Genomic DNA, 23,595 nt, shown 5'->3' on the forward strand with positions numbered 1-23,595 from the left:
GAGAAACTATGACACTATGACATAGGGGATAGATAGCTGTTAGCCATTAAAGCGTATATGTATTCGGTCTGACCAGACTATCGAGGTTGAGCAGCCCTCCCCACCCCCCCACACACACACCTGTACTCAATCAGTGTCCACCATCAAGTGGATATAGGATGAGTCCCCTGTAGTGCATTTGCACATTTTTCCCAGCAAGGAGTTTTATCTCCAAGGGTTAGAAAGGTTGGATTCATCTCTTTTTTATGGATAGTGTAGGACCCACTGATAATGGGGTACTTTGACGCAGTAGTGGGCTTGAGCACGATATGGCCATATGGTGGGACCAAATCCCCATTTTTATTTATGGACTCTCTTCAGATTTGGTAGTAATTTCTTTTGCATTTGCGCGCTATTCTTTTTTAATATACATTAAAGCGTATAGTCTGTTGGTACCTCAGGCCAATTTAATGGGACTTTTTAGGCAGGTATTGAATAATTTTCAACAAGTATTGAGACAAATAAATAATGTAATTTAATATTAAATTACATTATTTATTTGTCTCAATACTTGTTTGAAAATTATTCAATACCTGCCTAAAAAGTCACATTAAATTGGTCTGAGGTACCAACAGACTATACATTTTGACCCAGGGACGACAGCAAAACCCAACTATAGATTGGTTAATAGAGATCGAATCTTCCCCGTTAGCCATTGAAGCTGCCCTTGTGGAATGGCGCTACCTGGTTTTGCAGATCATAAGAATTTGAAGTATTTAAAAACTGCCAGGCAGCTTAGAGTTCAACAGGCCAGATGGGCACTTCTCTTTTCCCATTTTATGTTCCACATAACCCCCCCCCCCCCCTCGGGATCCAAGAATTGCAATACTGATGCACTTTCAAACATGTTCCCTGAACCAGTTCCACCTTCTGAACCTGACACTATTTTGCCAGCTACGAATTTCCAAGCAGGCTTGATGTCACAAGTTAAGGAGACGGTCACCAACCACCCACCTCCCTTGGATTTGCATCTTCAACGAAGGTATGAACTCTGTTTTCATAAAGAACAATCATTCCTGAACAATTTAGAGTTTCCATTCTTAAAAGGTGTCATGACCATCCCCTGGCCAGACACTTTGGAATCTGCAAGACCTCAGACTTCCTTCCTTTTGGTGGCCAGATTTATGGAAGGACTGTCAGATCCTGCTCGATATGCCTCTGAAACAGTGGCGGCTGGTGCTCAAAATGTGGGGGGGGCGCAAACAGAAAAATGTAATAGGCATTTGTTTGCGGCAAAAAAACGCTGTAAAAAATTGCGTGACTTTGAGGTCGCAAAAGTGTGAAAGGGGCCTTCAGTAATTAAGGTATAGTGTGCCCCCTTTTAATGCAGAGAGACCAGCGTGCCCCCTTTCAATGCAGAGAAACCAGCGTGCCCCCTTTCAATGCAGAGTGACCAGCGTGCCCCCTTTCAATGCAGAGTGACCAGCGTGCCCCCTATTAATGCACAGTGACCAGCGTGCCCCCTTTCAATGCACAGTGACCAGCGTGCCCCCTTTCAATGCACAGTGACCAGCGTGCCCCCTTTCAATGCAGTGACCAGTGTACATGCCCCCTTCAATGCAGTGACCAGCGTACATGCCCCCTTCAATGGAGTGACCAGCGTACATGCCCCTTCAAAGCAGAGATCAGCGTTCATGCCCCCAATGCAGAGACCAGCATACATGCCCCCTTCAATGGAGTGACCAGCATACCATTCCCCCAATGCAGAGATCAGCGTACATGCCCCCAATGCAGTGACCAGCGTACATGCCCCCAATGCAGTGACCAGCATACATGCCCCCAATGCAGAGATCAGCGTACATGCCCCCAATGCAGTGACCAGCATACATGCCCCCAATGCAGTGACCAGCATACATGCCCCCAATGCAGAGATCAGCGTGCGTGCCCCCAATGTAGTGAGCAGCATACATGCCCCCAATGCAGTGACCAACATACATGCCCCCAATGCAGTGACCAGCATACATTCCCCCCAATGCAGAGATCAGCGTGCGGTCCCCCAATGTAGTGACCAGCATACATGCCCCCAATGTAGTGACCAGCATACATGCCCCCAATGCAGAGATCAGTGTGCGTGCCCCCAATGTAGTGACCAGCGTACATGCCCCCAATGCAGTGACCAGCATACATGCCCCCAATGCAGTGACCAGCATACATGCCCCCAATACAGAGATCAGCGTGCGTGCCCCCAATGTAGTGAGCAGCATACATGCCCCCAATGCAGTGACCAGCATACATGCCCCCAATGCAGAGACCAGCATACATGCCCCCTTCAATGGAGTGACCAGCATACCATTCCCCCAATGCAGAGATCAGCGTACATGCCCCCAATGCAGTGACCAGCATACATGCCCCCAATGCAGTGACCAGCGTACATGCCCCCAATGCAGTGACCAGCATACATGCCCCCAATGCAGAGATCAGCGTACATGCCCCCAATGCAGTGACCAGCATACATGCCCCCAATGCAGTGACCAGCATACATGCCCCCAATGCAGAGATCAGCGTGCGTGCCCCCAATGTAGTGAGCAGCATACATGCCCCCAATGCAGTGACCAACATACATGCCCCCAATGCAGTGACCAGCATACATTCCCCCCAATGCAGAGATCAGCGTGCGGTCCCCCAATGTAGTGACCAGCATACATGCCCCCAATGTAGTGACCAGCATACATGCCCCCAATGCAGAGATCAGTGTGCGTGCCCCCAATGTAGTGACCAGCGTACATGCCCCCAATGCAGTGACCAGCATACATGCCCCCAATGCAGTGACCAGCATACATGCCCCCAATACAGAGATCAGCGTGCGTGCCCCCAATGTAGTGAGCAGCATACATGCCCCCAATGCAGTGACCAGCATACATGCCCCCAATGCAGTGACCAGCATACATGCCCCCAATACAGAGATCAGCGTGCGTGCCCCCAATGTAGTGAGCAGCATACATGCCCCCAATGCAGTGACCAACATACATGCCCCCAATGCAGTGACCAGCATACATTCCCCCAATGCAGAGATCAGCGTGCGTGCCCCTAATGTAGTGACCAGCATACATGCCCCAATGTAGTGACCAGCATACATGCCCCCAATGCAGAGATCAGCGTGCGTGCCCCCAATGTAGTGACCAGCATACATGCCCCCAATGCAGAGATCAGCGTGCGTGCCCCCAATGCAGTGACCAGCATACATGCCCCCAATGTAGTGACCAGCATACATGCCCCCAATGCAGAGATCAGCGTGCGTGCCCCCAATGTAGTGACCAGCATACATGCCCCCAATGCAGAGATCAGCGTGCGTGCCCCCCAATGTAGGGACCAGCATACATGCCCCCAATGTAGTGACCAGCGTACATGCCCCCAATGCAGAGATCAGCGTGCGTGCCCCCAATGTAGTGGCCAGCATACGTGCCCCAATGCAGAGATCAGCGTGCATGCCCCCAATGTAGTGACCAGCAAATGCCCCCAATGCAGAGATCAGCGTGCGTGCCCCCTTACTTACCTGGAGCAGCAGCGGTGGCGGGTGGCTTCTTCTCAGTCCCGGTGACCGGCGGCGCGTCTCCACGAGTCCTTCCGCTCCCGCCTGCTCCTCGGCCAATGGCAGGGGGTTTGCCTTGTGGCCAATCAGGAAGCGCGTATCGGATGCGCTTCCTGATTGGCCAGGAGGAGGATCGGTGTGACAATAGCGAATTTTCATTCACTATTTTCACACAATGGGTGGGCTCGGGACGCACTGCTCTGCGCCCCGGGTCCATCCTTTGCATCCCCCTTTTAGAGCCTCTGGCTCTAATCAGGTGATGCCAAAAAAAAATCCCATTGAACTCCATGCGTCCGGCGCCCCTGCATGCAGATTAGGGGGCCGACACATGGATGGGGAGGGGCGGCGGCCCCTGCGCCCTCAGTACACCGGCCGCCACTGCTCTGAAACAAATTTGATCGGGATTAGACTTGGGGCCTGTTAGAATCTCTCCCAGTACCAGAAAAGCCATGGAGTATGATTTCCATGGATTTTGTTGTGGAACTTCCCCCGTCTGAAGGTTCCACCACCATCTTTGTCATAGTTGACCGTCTATCAAAGATGGCACACTTCATACCTTTAAAAGGAACCCCCCTGACCCTGAAACTGCTTCCGCATTCATCAAGAAGATTGTGAGACTACATGGCATCCCAGCGAATATTGTTTCAGATGGGGGGTTCAGTTCACTTCCAAGTTCTGGAAGACCCTGTGTGAAGCTCTGAATATTGAACTTCGCTCATTATCTGCCTATCACCCGCAAACGAATGGACAAACCGAGAGGACAAACCAAACCCTTGAACAATATTTAAGATGCTTTTGTCCTTCTCACAAGATGACTGGGTGTCCCTCCTTCCATTGGCAGAATTTGCATACAATAACTCGGTGCATCCTGCCACCATGCAGTCTTCCTTCTATGCCAACTATGGATATCACCCTTTCTTCCTGCCCAAGGTGCCTACGGAATCTGCTGTACCAGCTGTATAAGAAAGGTTGAACTTTCTCAATACGAACAGCCAGCTCTTGCGAGAAACCATCCTGAAGGTGTAGGCAAGTAATAAGAAATTTTTGGATAAAAGAAGAAGAGGGAATTTTAATGAAACTGGGAGATAAGCTCTGACTGTCTACGGCAAACTTAAAATTGAGGTGTCCCCTCAAAGAAGCTTTTTCAATTAAAAGAAGGATCAATTATGTGGCATTTGAATTAATTTTACCAAGGAATTTGAAGATTTATTCTGTGTTTCATGTTTCACTACTGAAAGCAACAGTTCCTAACCCCTTTCCGGATCATGGTTCTGAAGCTCCTGCTCCACTATTGATCGAAGGAAAAGAGGAATTTGAGGTAAAGTCCGTTCTGGACTGTAAAAGGAGGGGAGGTCAGACCCAGTTCCTTAATAAATGGAAGGGCTACGGTCCAGATGATAATTACTGGGAACCAGTCTCTAATGTCCACTTTCCTCATTTGGTACAAGCTTACCTTCATCTTCCCCCTGAAAAGCGGACTCTAGTAGGCATGCGGAGGCTGCCCCTAAGGGGGAGGGGGGGGGGGCAATGTCAGGGAATTCCTGTGAGACTTATGGTGCATAGATATGCGCGTGCAGTTGGAATTTCCCAAAGAATTGCTAACAGGCAAGCGGGAATTCAGGAACGTGCATGCGCACAGGCACAATCCCTGTTGGCGCCAGACAGGCTATTTAAAGGGAGCTCATTCCCATATCCTTTGCTGACTGACCTTCAGCTTTGCTCTGTGTCCCGATTGATCCTGCATGTTCTACCTGTTACTGACATGGCGTGTTCTTGACCTGATACTGAATTCTGCTTCTGTCTTGTCGTTTACCCTTGACCCAGCTCTGTTCCCGACTCTGCTCATGACTTGGTACCTCACTGCCCGCCTGTTGACGACCCTGGCTATTCCTGAGACCCTGCTTCTGCCTCTGATACTGGCTCCCCATTCTACTCAAGTGCTTGGGTAGCACTTAAGACAGACTGCTGTACCAGCTCTGTACACCGCCATATGTTCCAGCCTCCAGAGTCCTGACAAGCTGTCCATGCTGAACCATCAGCATAAGCCGAGTGCCCCTTTAGTCTGGACCAGTCTTCTGCACACTACTGCTGTTCCTGCTTCTCTAGTTCCACAGCCTCCTTGGAGCCACTTTCCCTGCTGCAGGTTCTGCAATCAACACCCACAGGCACTCATGTCCCTCCTGTCCCTCAGCACCCTCTGTCTCATCCTCAGTGGGGCCAGGGCAAGAGATGTAATAGAGACCGACCTCGTCAATTCAGTCTCCTATCAGGTACGTGACATTATTTATATTTTTTAATTGTGGCAAGGCATTTATACTTCATGTCATAATGATTGCTTCCCCAGACTGTCATTGCCTTCTAAAGGTGTTTTTAAAGCTTATTCTACTATTATGCTGAACCCTGGAGTTTCTGCAGTCCAGCCTTAAGAATTCCCCACTCTCATTGCAAAATCAGGCTTGAGAAAGGGGTGCGTTGCCCAGAAATAAGTTGCATGTCCATTTTTAGCATCCATGTAGGCTGGTGTAGTGCTTCAGTGGATGTGAGCTGAACCTAGTACGCCAGTGCTGGCTTTGTCTCTGACAGCTGGCTGGCCCTAAGCTCCAGGCAGGGCCGTTTGAAGGAATTTGGGGGCTCCAAGCAAATGGACATGGAGGCCCCCCCGCACACACGCAAAGTTGCCAGATATTATCGCCCCTCCCGTTCCCCCACCATGTGCCCTAGATGATACCAGGGGGACTTTTTTCTTATGCTATGGGACTATCCAGCTGTCTGTTAACAGGTAGGTATTGTTTCCAATTGGACAATTGGTCCACTTTTTGCATGAAAAAATGGACTGACAGACTGTCAGTGTGTTCATACCTGTCGCTGGTCTAGTCCGGTCCACGTGTGCGAGGAGGATGTGATGACTTGTGGTGTGTCTCCCTCTGGCGAAGTTTGCGGGCCTGGTGGGGTGGCGCCACTCCCGCGCGTGCTTTAGGTCGCCTAGGCTGGGGCGGGGCTGGTGCGCACTGCGCAGATGCGCGCCGCCGCGCACTCTCCCCCTTGCGAGCCGGGGCTGCATGACGTCATGCCGCTCCTCTGCTGTGCGCCCACCCGCCGGCCTGTCACAGGCCGCCTGTGTGTTGTGAGGCCGGCCTGTGTGTGTGAGGCGCGGCCTCAGCGTTTGTGTTTTGGGTTTTTGGGATATTGTCCGTCTGTGTCTTGGGTCTTGGGGCCCCAGGCCAGCTCGGGGCCCCAAGCAATTGCTTGTTTTGCCTGCCTTGACGCGATGGGCCTGGCTCCAGGTCTCTGGTGGGTTTCTCTTTGCTGCTATCCCTGGAGCTATGTGATTCAGGATTATCCTATGCCTGCTTGCAATTCTTTTTTTGGGGGGGTTTGCTACATCTTTGCGTAACCAATATTTCTACTTTCTAGGAGGTGCGGTAAATGTGAGTGGTATCATTTGAGGTGGTTTAGGCTCCTAGTCTTTGCCAATATCAGATGGCTTGATATTCCAGCTGAATTGGCTGAAATTTCAAGATGACACCCAGAGTCCATGTCAGAGGACAAATTGGTGCCATGCCTGACTCCCCCCTAGAAGATACAGGGAAGCTAAAGTGGAATGTTAAATGCAGCATTGAGGGCATCCACTTTAAGTATCACCATCCCATATATACTGTAGCTGTGCCAAACTACAAAAATCAAACGGGATTTTATATGTGGTATCAAGGATTGTACATATCATATAACCAGTAAAATATAAGATCGTCATTTTGTATTGCTAACACATTACAATACAATAGTGACACATTTTAAAAAAAAACACACACACACACGGTATTAGCATAGAATACACAACACTAAGGCTCAGTTTACACTGGGGCGACTTGTCAGGCAACTTAGTCACCTGACAAGTCGCGCTCCATTCAGTGCAATGGAACTGCTCTAATCAGAGGGACTCAAGTCGCTCCGACTTAGAAAATGGTTCCTGCACTACTTGGGGCGACTTCAGAGTGGCTTGCATTGACTTTAATGAAAGATATTGTTTGCAAGCTGTGCTGAAGTCACGTTGTGCAGGGCGGCTTCACAATCAGGCGACTTTGAAGCTGGCCCAGTGTGAACTGAGCCATAGGGTTGTTAACCACAGATAATTACAAATAGCATTATACCCAACAATACAGCAGTAATGTGGGGCCGACCCGTATGAACATGTTTTGTGAACTTCCACTTCCTCTGGACTGGGTTTTTCTATCCCATGTTTGTACCAGATAAATCACTGACTTCATTCAGCATTGTAAATCCATCATAAATCACGTTGTCCAGCATATATCAGGGGTTTACAAACTTTCTAAACAAAGGGCCAGTCTACTGTCCTTCAAACTTTAGGGGGGCCGGACTGTGGCCAGTGGGAGAAGAAAATGCCCTGGCATCAGTGGTAGTAAACAATTTACCATCATTGGGGTCAGTGGAAGGAATCATGTCCTACCGTTGGTATCAGTGGGAGGAATAGTACCTCATCATTGGTATCAGTGAGAAGAATAGTGCTCCATCATTGGTGTCAGAGGGAGTAATAGTGCCCCATCATTGGGATCAGTGGGAGGAATAGTGCCCCATCATTGGTATCAGTGGGAGGAATAGTGACCCATCGTTAGTGTCAGTGGAAGGAATAATGCCCCATCATCGGTTTCATTGGGAGAAATAGTGCCCCATCATCGGTTTCATTGGGAGAAATAGTGCCCCATCATTGGTGTCGCTGGAAATAATAGTGCACCATCATCGGTATCAATGGGAGGAATAGTGGCCCATCATTGGTACCAGTGGGAGGAATAGTGCCCCATCATTGGTGTCAGTGGAAGGAATAATGCCCCATCATCGGTTTCATTGGGAGAAATAGTGCCCCATCATCGGTTTCATTGGGAGAAATAGTGCCCCATCATTGGTGTCGCTGGAAATAATAGTGCACCATCATCGGTATCAATGGGAGGAATAGTGGCCCATCATTGGTACCAGTGGGAGGAATAGTGCCCCATCATTGGTGTCAGTGGAAGGAATAATGCCCCATCATCGGTTTCATTGGGAGAAATAGTGCCCCATCATTGGTGTCGCTGGAAATAATAGTGCACCATCATCGGTATCAATGGGAGGAATAGTGGCCCACCGTTGCTGTCAGTAAGAGGACTAGTACCCCATTGTCAGTGGCAAGAACTATGCCCCACTGTTGCTAACAGTGAGGGGAATAATGCTCCAAGAGCAGGATAAAAGCAAGCAAAGGGTCCCATCTAGCCCCTGGCCGCAGATTGGAGACCACTGGCATTGACCAGCATTGCTGTCAGGAACGCTCCCTGTGCACACTAAAGTGCTGTCATGAATCTGCCACCTAAGGGTTAACCTAGCTCAGACTAATTTCATTAATTGGCAATAGGCTGCCTTATTTAAGCACCTCAGCAGCACAGTGTCTTTGCTGTCTGATCTGAAGCTTCTCCTGTGTTCCTGAACCTGAAACCTGTTGAATCCAGTTTGATTCCTGTTTGACCTCCTGGCTTGTCCCTCACCTCGCTTGTCTGCTGCCCGCCCTGACCTTGGCTTGTTTGTGACCATTCTTTTGCCTTATCCTTGTCTGTTTATCTGCCACCAGATCCGGACCTGTTCACCTCCTGGCAGGGCAACCCCGAGGACCGCGACCTGGTGCTATACACGCAGCAAAATCCAACCTCACCATCTGAGGCTCTGGTGAAGACCAGTTGGCACTTAGATTCCGCACCTCGGGTTAGCCTGCGTCTACTGCCTGGGTGACTCGTCTGTGCTCCATCCCTCGGTGAGCTAGAGGCTACCCTCTGCACGTCAGGCTCGCCTCCAGAGTCCTGACAGTATCAGACAGCCATGTCGCAGCCTGCAAGAGGGGCCTCACCATTGGATGAGATCTGCCAGCATCTCACAACTTTATCTCAAGCCGTAAAGACACTTCAGGAGGGCTACATGCATCTGGAGGAACGGATGCGTTCTGCACCTGGGAACCCCCCTGTGATGACAGATTCTTCTTCCTCTGTACCAGCAGAACCTACTCCAGGTCCCACAGTAGTGATGTTGCCACCTGAACCCCGGGTCCCTACACCCGAAAAGTTCTCAGGGGACAGAGGCAAGTTCAGGGCGTTTCGCAACGCATGTGAATTATATTTCTCTCTGCAACCTCGGACTTTTTCATTGGAGGCTACCAAAGTGGGCTTTGTCATCTCCCTGCTCCTGGATGAACCACAGTCTTGGGCTCATCGGCTTATTGAAGAGCGCAGTCCTCATCTAAAGTACTTATTGTCTTTCTTCAGTGCCATGGCTCAGCTGTATGACGACCCTCAGCGAACCTCCACCGCTGAAGCTGCTCTGCATGCGCTTCAGCAGGGTCAAAGAGATGTGGAAGACTATGTAACAGACTTTAGGCGTTGGAGTTCCGACACCCAGTGGAATGACGCTGCATTACGGTATCAGTTTCGTTTAGGTCTCTCTGAAGGGCTGAAGGATGAGCTAGTCCGGGTTGGGGTTCCTGACACCCTAGAGACTCTAATAAATCTGGCTATCCAGATAGACCGCCGGCTCAGGGAACGCCGTGCAGAACGTTCCACCCAGCAGCCTCGTCCAGCCTGGATGATGCCGCGGTTCGCGGCCCCGGTAAACGTCCCTTCCTTTAATCCGATTCCTACCAGCTCTGCTCCTGCAAACCTTGCTACGGATGTCCCGGAACCCATGCAGCTTGGGGTTAAGAGACCTGCCCTGTCTACTGAAGAAAGGCATCGCCGGCGACAGAACAATCTCTGCCTGTACTGTGGAGAAGCCGGTCACTACGTGCGCTCCTGCCCTGCGAAGCTACGTAAGTGCCTTTCCATCTCCCCATCCAGTGGTCCAGCATCTGCTTCCAGTGCTTCTCACCTAGCCTTCCCTGTCTCGTTTCAGCTTCCAGGAGGTAGCATATCAGTAACCGCGATTATTGACTCCGGAGCATGTAGTTGCTTTATCGACCTGTCATTCGCTGTTCAACGGGGTATTCCACTTCAACCCAAGACCCAAGGACTTACCATCTTCCTGGCTGATGGTTCCCACATCAGTTCCAGACCTGTAACCCAGGAGACTCCTCCTCTCCTCATGATCTCCTCTTGTGACCATAAGGAACTAATAGCACTAGACGCTATTGCGTCCCCCTTGTTTCCAGTTATCTTGGGGCTACCTTGGTTGAAGGCACACAACCCCCAAATCGACTGGACCTCTGGAGTCCTCAAGTTCCCGTCTACCTACTGCTTGAATTCCTGCCTGCCTGACTCTCTCAGCTCCTCCAGAACCTTGCTGTGCCTAGAATCTGATCCAGATTTATGCTCTATTGTGCCTGAGGCTTATCATCATTTTCTGGATGTTTTCAGCAAACGTGGGGCTGAGACCCTTCCCCCTCATTGTCCTTATGACTGCCCTATAGAGCTGCTTCCAGGGGCCGAGATTCCGTTTGGTCGTATCTACCCACTATCTGAACGGGAGTTGGAGGTTCTTAAGGAATACGTGGACGAAAGCTTAAAGAAGGGTTTCATCCGTCCATCTACTTCACCAGCAGGAGCTGGAATCTTTTTTGTAGAAAAAAAGGATCACTCTCTCCGTCCTTGTGTGGATTACCGAGAGTTGAATAAAGTCACGGTTAAAAACCGATATCCTCTCCCCTTGGTTCCAGAACTCTTTCAGAGATTAAGGTCTGCTGTCTTGTTTACCAAATTAGACTTACGTGGGGCCTACAATTTGGTTCGTATCCGCGAAGGGGACGAGTGGAAAACGGTGTTCCGTACCAGGTTTGGGCATTTCGAGTACCTGGTGATGCCCTTAGGTCTCTGCAACGCCCCGGCTACATTCCAGCATTTTGTAAACGACATCTTCAGAGACTGGCTTGACACCTTCGTAATTGTCTATTTAGACGATATTTTAATCTTTTCTGCATCTCTGGACCAGCATCGGGAGCACGTCAGGAACGTTCTCGGCCGCCTCCGCCAACATGGACTCTATGCTAAGGCTGAGAAATGTGAATTTGAACAGCAAAGCATCCAGTTCTTGGGCCTGATCATATCCACCGAAGGAGTTAGGATGGATCCTCAAAAAGTTTCAGCTATCCTGGATTGGCCGGCTCCATCTGACAAAAAGGGGGTGCAGCGCTTTGTTGGATTTGCTAATTTTTACAGGAGATTCATTAAGGGGTTCTCTACCATCATCTTCCCTATCACACAGCTTACCAAGCAGAACATTCGCTTCCATTGGTCCCCTGAAGCCCAGACCGCCTTCTCAGTCCTGAAAAAGCTGTTTACTACTGCTCCCATCCTGAGACACCCTGATCCCACCTTACCTTACCTCCTTGAGGTAGATGCCTCAGAAGTGGCTGTAGGGGCTGTTATCTCCCAAAGACAGGGAGTTAAAGACTTGGTACACCCTGTAGCCTTCTTTTCCCGCAAACTCTCTCCAGCGGAGAGAAACTATGATGTGGGCGATCGTGAACTTTTGGCCATCAAGGTGGCACTCGAGGAGTGGCGATATTTACTCGAAGGGGCAGCACATCCCATCCTTATCTTCACCGACCACAAGAACCTTGAATACTTGAGATCTGCTAAACGGCTGAGACCACGCCAGGCACGGTGGGCTCTGTTCTTTTCAAGGTTCGCGTTTCATATTACTTACCGACCTGGTTCCAAGATCGTCAAACCGGAACGCACTCTCCTGCATGTTCGATGACCCGAAGGAAATTCCTGTACCTGACACCATCCTGTCTAAAGGTAACTTTCTTCTTCCATTAACTAATCTGATGGCTCATATTAAACAGGCTTCTGTGAGTATTCCCTGTCTTCCTGAAATTTCTCTGGTACCTAAGGACGGTTTGCTATGGTTTGGGGACAAGATCTTCATTCCAGAAGATGTCCGAATGTCGGTTCTGGGTTCTTGTCATGACCATCCCTTGGCAGGTCACTTTGGAGTCCGTAAGACCCTTGACTTGCTGCAGCGTACATTCTGGTGGCCTGACCTGGAAAAAAGTTGTAGGGACTATGTGTCTTCCTGTGCTGTGTGCTCCCGAAGCAAGCCCGCGAGAAGTAAGTCATGGGGTCTCCTTAGACCACTTCCAGTTCCTGATAGACCGTGGAGGATGATCGCCATGGATTTTATTGTGGAACTTCCTCCTTCTAAGGGATGCTCTGCCATTTTTGTTGTTGTGGATCGATTGTCTAAAATGGCCCATTTTTTGCCCCTCAGGGGTACTCCCTCTGCCAAGGAAACCGCAGAAGTCTTCATGAAAGAGATTGTTAGGCTTCACGGGGTACCTGCAAATATTGTCTCTGACAGAGGGGTGCAGTTCACCTCACGCTTCTGGAAAGCATTATGCAGTCTGTTGAAGATTGAATTATCCTTGTCTTCTGCTTACCACCCACAGACTAATGGGCAGACCGAGAGGACCAACCAGACCTTGGAACAGTACATTCGGTATTTTACCACCTTTGTTCAAGACGATTGGGTGGCCTTGCTGCCATTCGCAGAGTTTGCCTATAATAATGCTAAACATTCTGTTACTGGACAATCTCCATTCTTCTCAAACTACGGCTTCCACCCATCCTTCTTGCCCGATATCCCGTCTGCCTCTGGAGTCCCTGCAGTACAGGACACTATTAATTTCTTTGCTCGCAACAGCAAATTACTGCAAGAAGCCATACTTAAGGCACAAACGGCATCTAAAAAGATCTTTGATAGAAGAAGAAGGGGAGAATTAATTCTTCAACCAGGTGACCAGGTTTGGTTGTCCACAACTAACCTCCGTTTAGCCTGTCCATCTAAAAAATTGGCTCCCAGGTTTATTGGACCCTTTCCGGTCAAGAGGAAACTTAATGAAGTTTCCTATGAGTTATCTTTACCCAATTCACTCCGCATTCACCCAGTATTTCACGTCCCCTTGTTAAAGCCTGCAGTTCCCAATGCCTTCCCTGGTAGGAGTTCAGAGCCACCCGAACCTGTAATCGTTGATGGAGATGTGGAATATGAAGTAGAAGCTATTGTGGACTGCCGGAAGAGAGGAAACCTGTTACAGTACCTTGTCAAGTGGAAGGGTTATGGTCCAGAAGAAAACTCTTGGGAGCCTGAACGAAACATCCACGCTATGGAACTTATCCAGGCTTTCTTTCGCAGTCACCCACAAAAGAGAAAACTATTGGGCACCCGGAGGTTGCCCTTAAGGGGGGGGGGGGGGGGGGCAATGTCAGGAACGCTCCCTGTGCACACTAAAGTGCTGTCATGAATCTGCCACCTAAGGGTTAACCTAGCTCAGACTAATTTCATTAATTGGCAATAGGCTGCCTTATTTAAGCACCTCAGAAGCACAGTGTCTTTGCTGTCTGATCTGAAGCTTCTCCTGTGTTCCTGAACCTGAAACCTGTTGTATCCAGTTTGATTCCTGTTTTACCTCCTGGCTTGTCCCTCACCTCGCTTGTCTGCTGCCCGCCCTGACCTTGGCTTGTTTGTGACCATTGTTTTGCCTTATCCTTTTCTGTTTATCTGCCACAAGATCCGGACCTGTTCACCTCCTGGCAGGGCAACCCCGAGGACCGCGACCTGGTGCTATACACGCAGCAAAATCCAACCTCACCATCTGAGGCTCTGGTGAAGACCGGTTGGCACTTAGATTCCGCACCTCGGGTTAGCCTGCGTCTACTGCCTGGGTGACTCGTCTGTGCTCCATCCCTCGGTGAGCTAGAGGCTACCCTCTGCACGTCAGGCTCGCCTCCAGAGTCCTGACAATTGCAGATCCACCCCCACCTACTGTATCTCACTTCTTGCTGCCACATCTGCTACATCCGCATGCATCCCCATCATACACAGTCATAGATAAAAAGGAGGATGGATCTTTGAGTTGCTGGAAGTGAAAGGCATTGCTGCAGTCCAGACTAAAAACAGCATTTCCGCACATGTCACTGCAGTGTGTAAGAGCACAGCGGGCTCTATTGCCCCTTGGGGTTTGTGTGCCCAGTACATATTGCACACATGTAGGATACACCACTGAGTGAAGGGTGACGGGAGGTTCAGAGTGGTGTGGAGGGTTCAGAGAGGTTAAAAGTAGATTGGAAAGGAGGGTGAAGGGAGGGTCATGGTGTGGTGGACCGTGGAAGGGAGGGTGCAGGGAGGTTCAGAGTGAGGTGGAAAGGAGTGTGCAGGGAGGTTCAGAGTGTGGTGGAAAGGAAAGTGCATGGAAGTTGAGAGTAGGGTGCAAAGGAGGGTGCAGAAAGGTTAAGATTGGGGTGTAAAGGAGAGTGCGGTTCAGAGGTGAAAAGGAGGGTGCAGGGAGGTTTATCGTGGGGTAGAAAGGAGTGTGCACTGAGGTTCAGAGTGGGGTGGAAAGAAGTGTGCAGGGAGGTTCAGAGTGGGGTGCAAAGAAGTGTGCAGGGAGGTTCAAAATGAGGTGAAAAGGAGGGTGTAGGAAGGCTAAGAGTGGGGTAAAAATGAGTGTGCATGGAGGTTCAGAGTAAGGTGGAAAGGAGGATGCAGAAAGGTTCAGAGTGGGGTGAAAAAAGTGTGCAGGGAGGTTCAGAGTGGGTTGGAAAGGAGGGTGCAGAAAGGTTCAGAGTGGGGAGGAAAGACAGTTGCAGGGAGGTTCAGAGTGGGGAGGAAAGACAGGTGCAGGGAGATTCAGAGTGGGGTGGAAAGACAGGTGCAGGGAGGTTCAGAGTGGGGTGGAAAGACAGGTGCAGAAAGGTTCAGAGTGGGGTGGAAAGACAGGTGCAGGGAGGTTCAGAGTGGGGTGGAAAGACAGTTGCAGGGAGGTTCAGAGTGGGGTGGAAAGACAGTTGCAGGGAGGTTCAGAGTGGGGTGGAAAGACAGTTGCAGGGAGGTTCAGAGTGGGGAGGGAAGGAGGGTGTGGGCAGGTTGGCAGTGGGGTGGAAAAGAGGGTTTAGGGAAATTCAGAGTGGGTGGAAAGGAGTTTGCAGAGAGGTCTAGAGTGGGGTGAAAATGGTGTGCAGGAAGGTTCAGAGTGAGGTGGAAAGGAGTGTGCAGGAGGAATCAGAATGGGTGGAAAGGAGTGTGCAGGAGGATTCAGAGTGAGGTGGAAACAGGCCCGGATTAAGAGCATCATGGTCTTGGTGCTGAGGATTTTGAAGGGCCTTAAGGGCCGTGCCTTGGCATGCACCCAGAGGAGGAAGGGTGCAGCCATGCATGCCTAATTCAACATGGGATGCTGTCTCTGAAGCCCATAAACACATCCATGCATCGGCAACTGTCCCTCCTTGTCCGGCCTTCGTGCTGTGTGGGGAGGTTCTGAGGGAGCTGCCTGGGGAAGCGAGCATAGAAGCCAGACTTCTGTGTTTACAAGTGACAGAAGAGCGGTAACAGTGAATATGGCCAACCCGGGGCCTATATAAAGGTAGGGGCCTGGAGCTGCAGCTCCAATAGCTCCTACGTTAATCTGGCCCTGGGTGGAAAGGAGTGTGCAGGAAGGTTCAGAGTGAGGTGGAAAGGAGTGTGCAGGAAGGATCAGAGTGGGGTGGAAAGGAGTGTGCAGGAAGGATCATAGTGGGGTGGAAAGGAGTGTGCAGGAGGATTCAGAGTGGGGTGGAAAGGAGTGTGCAGGAAGGATCAGAGTGGGGTGGAAAGGAGTGTGCAGGAGGAATCAGAATGGGTGGAAAGGAGTGTGCAGGAGGATTCAGAATGAGGTGGAAAGGAGTGTGCAGGAGGATTCAGAATGGGTGGAAAGGAGTGTGCAGGAGGATTCAGAGTGAGGTGGAAAGGAGTGTGCAGGAAGGTTCAGAGTGAGGTGGAAAGGAGTGTGCAGGAGGAATCGGAATGGGTGGAAAGGAGTGTGCAGGAAGATTCAGAGTGGAGTGAAAAGGAGTGTGCAGGAGGGTTCAGAGTGAGGTGAAAAGGAGTGTCCAGGAAGGTTCAGAGTGAGGTGGAAAGGAGTGTCCAGGAAGGTTCAGAGTGGGGTGGAAAGGAGTGTTCAGGAAGGATCAGAGTGGGGTGGAAAGGAGTGTGCGGGAAGGTTCAGAGAGAGGTGGAAAGGAGTGTGCAGGAAGGTTCAGAGTGGGGTGGAAAGGAGTGTGCAGGAAGGATCAGAGTGGGGTGGAAAGGAGTGTGCAGGAAGGATCAGAGTGGGGTGGAAAGGAGTGTGCAGGAAGGATCAGAGTGGGGTGAAAAGGAGTGTGCGGGAAGGTTCAGAGTGAGGTGGAAAGGAGTGTGCAGGAAGGTTCAGAGTGGGGTGGAAAGGAGTGTGCAGGAAGGATCAGAGTGGGGTGGAAAGGAGTGTGCAGGAAGGATCAGAGTGGGGTGGAAAGGAGTGTGCAGGAAGGATCAGAGTGAGGTGGAAAGGAGTGTGCGGGAAGGTTCAGAGTGGGGTGGAAAAAGTGTGCACAGAGGTTCAAAGCGGGTTGGAAAGGAGGGAGGGTGCAGAAAGTTTCAGAGTGGGGTGGAAATGAGGGTGTGGGGGGGGGGGGGGGTTGACAGTGGGATGGAAAGGAGAAGTGCAGAAAGGTTCAGGTTGAAGAGAAAAGAAGGGTGCATGGAGGTTCAGCGTGGGGTGGAGGGATTCATCCACAATCAAGGCAGAAGACACACTGGTCAGGTGCCATGCCTGACTTCTCCTTAGACGAAAGAACAAAAGGTAAGTACTTCTCTTGACGATCATTCCAATTAAGGAACTAATAACAGGTGGGGACATCTAGTGGTGAAAAGTGATACCTTAATGCCTAACACCTTGATACATGCTGACCAGAGTTAAAGAGTGCCTTATAGGTAAAGCTAGGTACACACAGGCTAAACGGGAAAAAAAAACAAAACTGAGAGGTCACCATACTAACTAAATAATGTTAGAGTGGCAATCTCCCCCACTGTGCTATTCTGTTCTGACAGAAACTTGCCCCCCTGCCAGAACACACTGATCAGGGCTCACCGCCATTGGCTGCCGGCAGTGATCAGATATTGGTTTTCCAGCATGCCTGTTTGATAGAAGTCAGGGGTGAGACCAGCTTCGGTCAGACAGGCAGCTGTACACACTGTCCGAAAGTCGGCCTGTTTCTGCTGACCCGGCCAATATTCGGATCATGTGTACCCAGCTTAGTATCACTAAACTCACATCATAAAAAATGATCAATAAATGGTGTATTACATGCTGTTCATACTCACTCTATGAGATTTGTTTTCTGTATTTTGCAAAAAAACCTGGTTGATCCTGCTGCTCTGTCTCCTATTCTCCTTTCCATGTCCCTAATACAGTTGGGGATTTTGCAGAGCAGTGTTGGCAGTTCTGCATATGCTCAGTTTATAGTGAATTTCTGTGCTGAGCATTTCACCCCTATCACATCTGAGCAGCCCATGTGACTATAGGGTCACACATGTGCGGGTATACACAGTGGTAAATGACAGCGCACCTGGCACACTGTGATTGCTGTGTCCTTTGAACACAGCTGATCACAGAACACAGTAAAGGGCCAATCACAGCAGTCCTTTACCATGTGATCATCTGTGTTCATTCCCAGCTGATCACATTGTAAACAAAATTGCAGGTTATCTGCATTCCTTTCCTCCTGCGCATTACAGAGTGAGGAGAGGATAGCCGGTAACTGGCAAGTGTGATACGGGACATTTACGCAGATAATTAGGGCACTGATCATCAGTGCCCTGATTTTCAGTGCAGCCCTAGCAGTGCCCAACAGTGCTGCCTATAAGTGCCTCATATCAGTGTCTGCCCATCAGTGCTGCCTATCAGTGCCGCATATCAGTGCAGCCTCATCAGTGCATCCTCATCAGTGCCACCAATGCCACCTCATCAGTGTAGCCTACTAGTGCCCATCAGTGCTTCCTCATCAGTGCCCATCAGTGTCTCCTCATCATTGCCGTCTCATCAGTGCAGCCTATTAGTGCCCATCAGTGAAAGAGGAAAACTACTTATTTGCAAAATTGTATAAGAGAAACTAAGAAAAACTTTTTTTTTTTGGTTTTCAGTCTTTTTTCTTTAGAAAAAATAAAAAATAAAAACCAAGGGGTGATTAAATACCACCAAAAAAAGCTCTATCTGTGTCAAAAAAATGATAAAAATGTCATGTGGGTACAGCATTGCATGACCGCGCAATTGGCATTCAAAGTGCGACAGCGGTGAAAGCTGAAAATTGGCCTGAGCAGGAAGGGGGTGAAAGTGCCCAGTAGGCAAGTGGTTAAAGAATGTATGTTTAGTATCACTTTAAGGCTCGGTTCACACTACCACCACTTGGGTCCCGACTTGTGAAACCCCAAGTCACATGACTTGAAATCCCATATTAGTCAATGAGAGTTGTCTTAACCACTTAAGCCCCAGAAGATTTTACCCCCTTCCTGACCAGGGGGTATTTTGTGATTCGGCACTGCGTGACTTTAACGTACGATTGACGCTGTACCTAAACGAATTTGACGTCCTTTTTTCCCACAAACAGAGCTTTCTTTTGGTGGTATTTGATCACCCTTGCAATTTTTTGGTCATGCGCTATAATCAAAAAAAGAGCGACAATTTTGCAAAAATAACAATATTTTTCACATTTTTTTATATGAAATTCCCCCCCCCCCCCCCCCCAAAAAAAATGTAAAAATCGAAATTTTTTAAAATTTTAGGCCAATTTGTTTTCTGCTACATATCTTTGGTAAAAAAAAATCACAATAAGCGTATTTTGATTGGTTTGCGCAAAAGTTATTGCGTTAACCAACTAAGGGAAAGATTTTTGTCATTTTTGTTGTTTTTTTTTTTTAACGAGTAATGGCGGCGATCTGCGATTTTTTTTTGCGGTACTGCGACATTGCGGCGGACAGATCGGACCCTTGACTGACATTTTTGACACTTTTGGGGGTACCAGTAACATAACTACAGTAATCATTGCTATAAATACGCACTAACTTTACGGGTTAACTTTATTGGAGAGGGAGGGGTTATGTGTGTCCCTAGGGGCATGTTTCTTACTGTGATTGGCTGTGGCTAGTGGTGTAACAGCACAGATCAACGGTCCTACATAGCAGGACTGAGTGATCAGTGCTTTTACACAGGGGAGAATGACAGGCGGCTTTGTTTACATTAGCCGCCTGCCTTTCTCCCTCTCCACCCGACGATCGCGAGTGACCGGCGGATATCGGGTCCGCCGGTCACACGCGTGGGCTTCCTAGTGAACGAACGGGGGCGGGAGCGCGCCTCCGGCGGCACGCGCTCGCCCCCTATTGGCTCCCAGGCTAGTGACGTACCGGTACGTCACTTTGCCTGGGAGGGGCTGACCGCCGCCGTATATAGTCGGGCGGCGGTCGGCAAGTGGTTAATAAGCACTACTGAAGTCGCTCCGACATTAGAAAAGGTTCCTGTACTACTTCAAGGTGACTTCTATCCGACTTGTGCCCATAGACTTTAACCACGTGATTCTTTTATTTTTTTATTGGGAATGTTATATAGCAGAATGTAAAAAATATTGTTTTTTTTTTTCCAGAATTGTCGCTCTTTTTTTGTTTATAGCGCAAAAACTAAAAGTCGCACAGGTGATCAAATGCCACCAAAAGAAAGCTCTATTTGTGGGGAAAAATACATCAAATATTTTTGGGTATAGCGTCACACGACTACGCAATTGTCAGCTAAAGTACCGCAGTGCCGAATCGCAAAAAATGGCCTGGTCATTAAGGGGGAAAATCTTCCGGTCCAGAAGTGGTTAATAAGCACTACTGAAGTTGCTCCGACTTTAGAAAAGGTTTAGGGCGACTTCTATCCGACTTGTGCCCAAAGACTTTAATGGAAGTCCTCTCCAAGTCGGATCCTCATCTATATTGATGTGATTTAGATCTGACTTTACAGGAAGATTGTGATGAAAAAAACTATCAGCGCAACAAAACGCAGCGAATAAATGAACAGACTAATAAACCCCGGCTGCTTGCATTAAATGGGTTTCCATGCCACAAAATACCAAAATATAAATCAAACAAATGCTGCGCCAAAGAAAAAATCAAGAGGATTCCTAAGTCCAAAAAGGTGAATAAATAAATAAATAGGGCATAAAATAATCAACCAATCATTAAATAAAAATATAAATAGCTATAAATATATAGATAGATAAACATATAAATAATTTTATCTTTAACTTATTTAAATTAATCTATTTATATCTATTTATATATTTATTTAATGATTGTTTGATTATTTTTTGTCCTATTTATCTATTTATTTATTCCTTCACCTTTTTGGACTTAAGAGTCCTCTTGATTTTTTTATTTGGCGCAGCATTTTTTTATTTATATGTACAGGAAGATTACCCAGACATTCCAGGAAAGTCGCATGAAAATAGTACTCAAGTCACCTGGCAAAGTCGCACCGTAGTTCGCCGTAGTGTGAACCGAGCCTTAGAGCCAAAATTCAGCCACTGTGAATTTTTCCCTTCAGGATGTTGCATTTATCACCGGATATCCAAATCTCATGTCCCAAGGAAGACGTCATCTATGACGAAATACCTCGGGAAGGCGTGTTGACGTCACCACGTAATACCCGGAAGTCAGGCGGCTGCATCCTCGGATCCTGCCGTTACTAGCGCTTTTTATCTCGTTTTACATGTGAGTTATTTACCTTTTACAATAAATTTTGTGCCTACTTACTTCACCATTTGTGGCCTCCATCTTTTTATGGTTCATGCTGGAGAGTGTTGGACTTAGGTGGTCCGTACTGCCGTGCTGTTCCTGATCGGTGTTGCCGCTAGGTTGGACCAGTCAAAGGGGTCAGTGTGTTGCCGATTGGAGCAGACAGGAGCCACACCATTTATATGCATTGAAGGGCTTTATTGCATCTGCCTTCTGGTAAGCGCATAGCGTGGCCTTAGCACTTGTCACGGATTGAAGAGGAAGTCACATTATTGCGGTGGATGATTTCCATTTTCTGCACCCTGCACATCTAAATTGGACGTTATCTTTACCTTTCTTTCCTTTTTGATGATTTTTGAAATATCATGAACATTATGTTAATTTCATATGGACGTTGTGTTATTGCTATTTGCATCTAATTATTCACTGTTTAATTTATTCATTCACTTTCATGCATACTGTATGTTTGATTATATATAATTCAAGGTAGCGCAGCTTTATTCTTTATATTTGTTGTTTGGTGTATTCCCACTACAGCTGCAGCTTTATTACATTGAGTATTTTTTCACTGTTTTTGCACAGGTTCAGTATTGTTTGATATTTTTATAGTGTGTTTAGCGCGGTTATTTTTTGTACATATCCAAATCTCATGCCTTTTTCTGGCCTTCATATTTGTTTCAAGTTAGTAACATGAAGCTCCTGGATAATTGTGATGTCCAGGGAACGAGTCATTGAGGATAGGCGGTGGCCATTGACAGCCTTCATATTTCTTCTGTTCAAGTTCCCTTTACTTTGACACAAATATCCATGAAAAGGAATTACGTCTCTGCTGTCATCCTAAGCATTATATAATTCCATCAGGTGACATGGTATCAGCACCTATATCTCGGAGAATCTCATTCTCTATCTTGCAGAGAGTCAGTTCAAACTCCATGCTCCCATCCCGTGACTGCAATCTGCGAGGCCTCATCTCGTGACTGCAATTTATAAGGGTGGCCAGGGACATAAAAGGGACAAGCCCATTCTATCTGCACCTGTTCCAACACACTGACATCTCCATCAGTGCTCACTAACTCTCACCATGTGCACGGGCAAGTGTGCCAAATGCATTGGGTGCACCCTTATCCCCCTCTCTATCATCTGCATCGCATGTAATGCCATTCTCTTTTTTCCTGGATGGAGCACAGAGCCGTCTACAGAGCCCGGGACTAAGCTGACAACAGAAGTCAACATGTATTTGGGGATTGTAGGAGGCGGCATTATGGTAAGATGAATCCCTTCAATTTACTAATACTAAATACTATTTAAAATGGAAAAAAAAAATATTTGTTCCGAAATATGCTATACCTCTAACTTGATGAGGGGGGAATGGTTGATTTTGTTTCAATATTAACATTTGCTACCGGCAAACTTTTGCTAAATCTGAAAAATTGGTCAAGGAGCTGCTTAGGTAAAATGTGCTTTAAAAAAAATAAATAAATAATAAAGTCATGGGTAGGCCATCTATTTGGAACAGGTTAACAGGTGTCCCTCCGGACTGCAGGGGTCTTCAAACTATGGCCCTCCAATTGTTCAAGAACTACACTTCCCATCATGCCTAGTCATGTCTGTGAATGTCAGTTTTACAATGCCTCATGGGATATGTAGTTCCGCAACAGCTGGAGGGCCGTAGTTTGAGGATCCCTTTCATTTTTCACACATACACTATAGTAAAGTGGCGGCCGGCTCGTTAGGGGCGCAGGGGCGCCTCCCCCCCATCCATGCGTCCGGCCCCCTAATCTGCATGCAGGGGCATGGAGTTCAATGGGGATTTTTTTTTTCAACACCTGATTTCATCACCTGATTAGAGCCAGAGGCTCTAATAGGGCGATGGAAAGGGTGGTCCCGGGGCGCAGAGCAGTGCTTCCCGAGCCCACCCATTGTGTGACAATAGCGAATGAAAATTCGCTATTGTCACACCGATCCTCCTCCTGGCCAATCAGGAAGCGCGTACGATACGTGCTTCCTGATTGGCCGCAAGGCAAACCCCATGCCATTGGCCGAGGAGGAGGCGGGACTGGATGGAATGGAGGAGACGCGCCGGGACCGAGCAGAAGAAGCCGTTCAGGGGACTGAGGAGGAGCCGATCGCCGCCGCTGCTGCTCCAGGTAAGTAAGGGGGCACGCATGCTGATCTCGGCATTGGGGACATGTATAATGGTCACTGCATTTGGGGCATGTATACTGGTCACTGCATTGGGGGCATGTATACTGGTCACTGCATTGGGGGCATCTATACTGGTCACTGTATTGGGGGCATCTATACTGGTCACTGTATTGGGGGCATGTATACTGGTCACTGCATTGGAGGCACACACGCTGATCTATGCATTGGGGACATGTATACTGGTCACTACATTGGAGGCAGGCAGGCTGATCTCTGCATTGGGGGCATGTATACTG

The 23,595-nt window shown here is 48.5% G+C and overlaps 1 protein-coding gene across 1 annotated transcript in view; it reads left to right on the forward strand.

Moving 5' to 3' along the window:
* LOC309554691 (uncharacterized protein) overlaps positions 1–23,595 on the forward strand; it is a gene marked incomplete at its 3' end in the record, with an annotated part of 139,282 nt that overhangs the window by 92,849 nt on the left and 22,838 nt on the right. The window contains exon 5 of the mRNA XM_082256398.1: positions 22,218–22,418. Within this exon, the coding sequence (XP_082112524.1) occupies positions 22,218–22,418 (201 nt within the window). The remainder of the gene's footprint in view (positions 1–22,217; positions 22,419–23,595) is intronic.

This window comes from Pelophylax lessonae, assembly GCF_965119305.1.
Source record: "Pelophylax lessonae genome assembly, chromosome: 4".
Classification (NCBI taxonomy): domain Eukaryota; kingdom Metazoa; phylum Chordata; class Amphibia; order Anura; family Ranidae; genus Pelophylax; species Pelophylax lessonae.